Source organism: Austrofundulus limnaeus, unplaced genomic scaffold, assembly GCF_001266775.1.
Source record: "Austrofundulus limnaeus strain Quisiro unplaced genomic scaffold, Austrofundulus_limnaeus-1.0 Scaffold138, whole genome shotgun sequence".
In the NCBI taxonomy this organism is placed as follows: domain Eukaryota; kingdom Metazoa; phylum Chordata; class Actinopteri; order Cyprinodontiformes; family Rivulidae; genus Austrofundulus; species Austrofundulus limnaeus.
Window position 1 is genome coordinate 45,531 of NW_013952540.1, and position 1,830 is coordinate 47,360.

Genomic DNA, 1,830 nt, shown 5'->3' on the forward strand with positions numbered 1-1,830 from the left:
TATTATAAAGGTATTATAAAATAGAAAACCCTAACTATGTGTTGTATTTAATCAGTACTAAACTATAAATTTCTTCACTCGGAAAAGAATTTCAACGTAGTTTCTACAATAAAAAAGAGCTTCTTTTATGTTTTTTGAGACACTTGCGTGTACCAAGTGTCAAATTTCTCTCGTTCTGYAGGTGACATTTTTTCCACCCCATAATCGCCAGGTGGAGGAAATGCACCTACATATTTCAAATGCTGCTCGGAGGAAAATTTGTGTGGAAAAAAACCTTTTGARCTATTTGAAAAACCCAGAGCCTCGGGCATGGCTGACAGTTTCATGCCGAGAAAACTAAGACTGTCTATAAACCTTAGGTTAAAATCAGGTTCGGTGAAGCACAATATTTTACTGCCTTGCATTACGATTGCCGGTTTTATTCCAAGCTTCACCATCACATTCAGGATGAGATAGGAATCCAACCCACGAGCATTGTGTGCAATAAACGTATAATTCCGAAACAAAGGCCTTCTGAAATGCATAATAAAATTATGAACGCAATCAAGACYGTAAGAAGACCACTCAGAACCTGCGACATTTTTGCTGCACACCAGAAATGGCACGTGTAAATTTTGCTCATCTGTAAATGTTTCAAGGTCATAAAAAATGATTTTATCATTCACACGGTCATCGACTGGACAAGGTTGAATGAAACAACGATGGCTTCCGAGCRTCACGTCTGCTCCTAACGATATGGGTTGATGACAAACGCTACATTTTCGCTGTGCACAAATGTGCGGAGTTTCTTTTTTAGATATGGGAATGCGATAAAATTTTTGACATTTAAGGCATTTTTTTATCAGCTCACAGTTACTGACATTTTTCTGGGCCACGGGTCTGCAAACAGCAGTTTGATGTCTTAAAAAACATGCCTGATTACGGCAMGTTCTGTTACACGATGTACATTTCACTGGACATAAGTCTTGACTGGGACAGAGCGGATCGTTACAGATTGGACAAAACCCTCCACAACTGTGTGTGTGTGTAAATTAATTAACTGAGTAAAACAAAAGTTGCAGAAGTATTTACACCCCAAGAAAGCTTTGATATTTTTGATACCGTAATAATGATTGTAAAACAGAAAGAGAAAAAGCGGYCTAGTTCTGTCTGAAAATGTTGTTTCAAATTTTTGAATGGCTGTATGATCGGAAATGAGAAAAAACAAAACAATTTTTTCGGTTCAGAATATTCTCGAATTTGCAAATATCAGAAAATGTTATAGGTGTCTGATCTGTAAAGCCGGCTTGACGTTGTAAAGTTCTGGCTAAATTTACAGCCTCGTCATCTGTTAAATGTGGATTGTGAGTGTGCAGTAAACTAATTGCAAAGCACAATTGATCATTTCGTTCAGGGACGATGACTAGATGTTTTTTCTTTTTATTTATTAATTCTGTGTCCAAAGACTTTTCAGCTTTCCGCTTGATTCCTCCCCTCGGATTTTTAACAATTTGAATGATGAATTCTAAATCATTTTCTGAATCTATCTGTCCGTCGGATTGAATTAAATGATCTAGAAATTCTGTAAATTCAGATAAAATGTTGCTCGGGTTTTCATCGACGTGAAATGTGACATTATGGGAAACATTTTCACCAGATAACTCAATCTGAATGAGGTCATTTCTACGGGATAAAGATTCAACCCTGTCAGTGAGATTTGACATAATACTCATAACGTTGGTGTAATATTCTGCTAAATTTGGTGCGTTATCTGAACGAGGTATAAAAACCCGTTGACGAATTTCATGGTTATTAAACCGTTCACGAGTAGAAATTTGCGCATTTTGATTC

General features: G+C 36.7%; 1 protein-coding gene across 1 annotated transcript; it reads right to left on the reverse strand.

Moving 5' to 3' along the window:
- Nucleotides 1–1,163: 1,163 nt before the first annotated feature.
- On the reverse strand, nt 1,164–1,830 carry LOC106522867 (uncharacterized; the record flags this gene model as incomplete). The annotated part of the gene is given in 2 exon segments (XM_014016073.1): nt 1,164–1,179; nt 1,375–1,830. Coding segments are annotated over 2 exon segments (472 nt in total), but the record flags the coding sequence as incomplete, so codon positions are not given.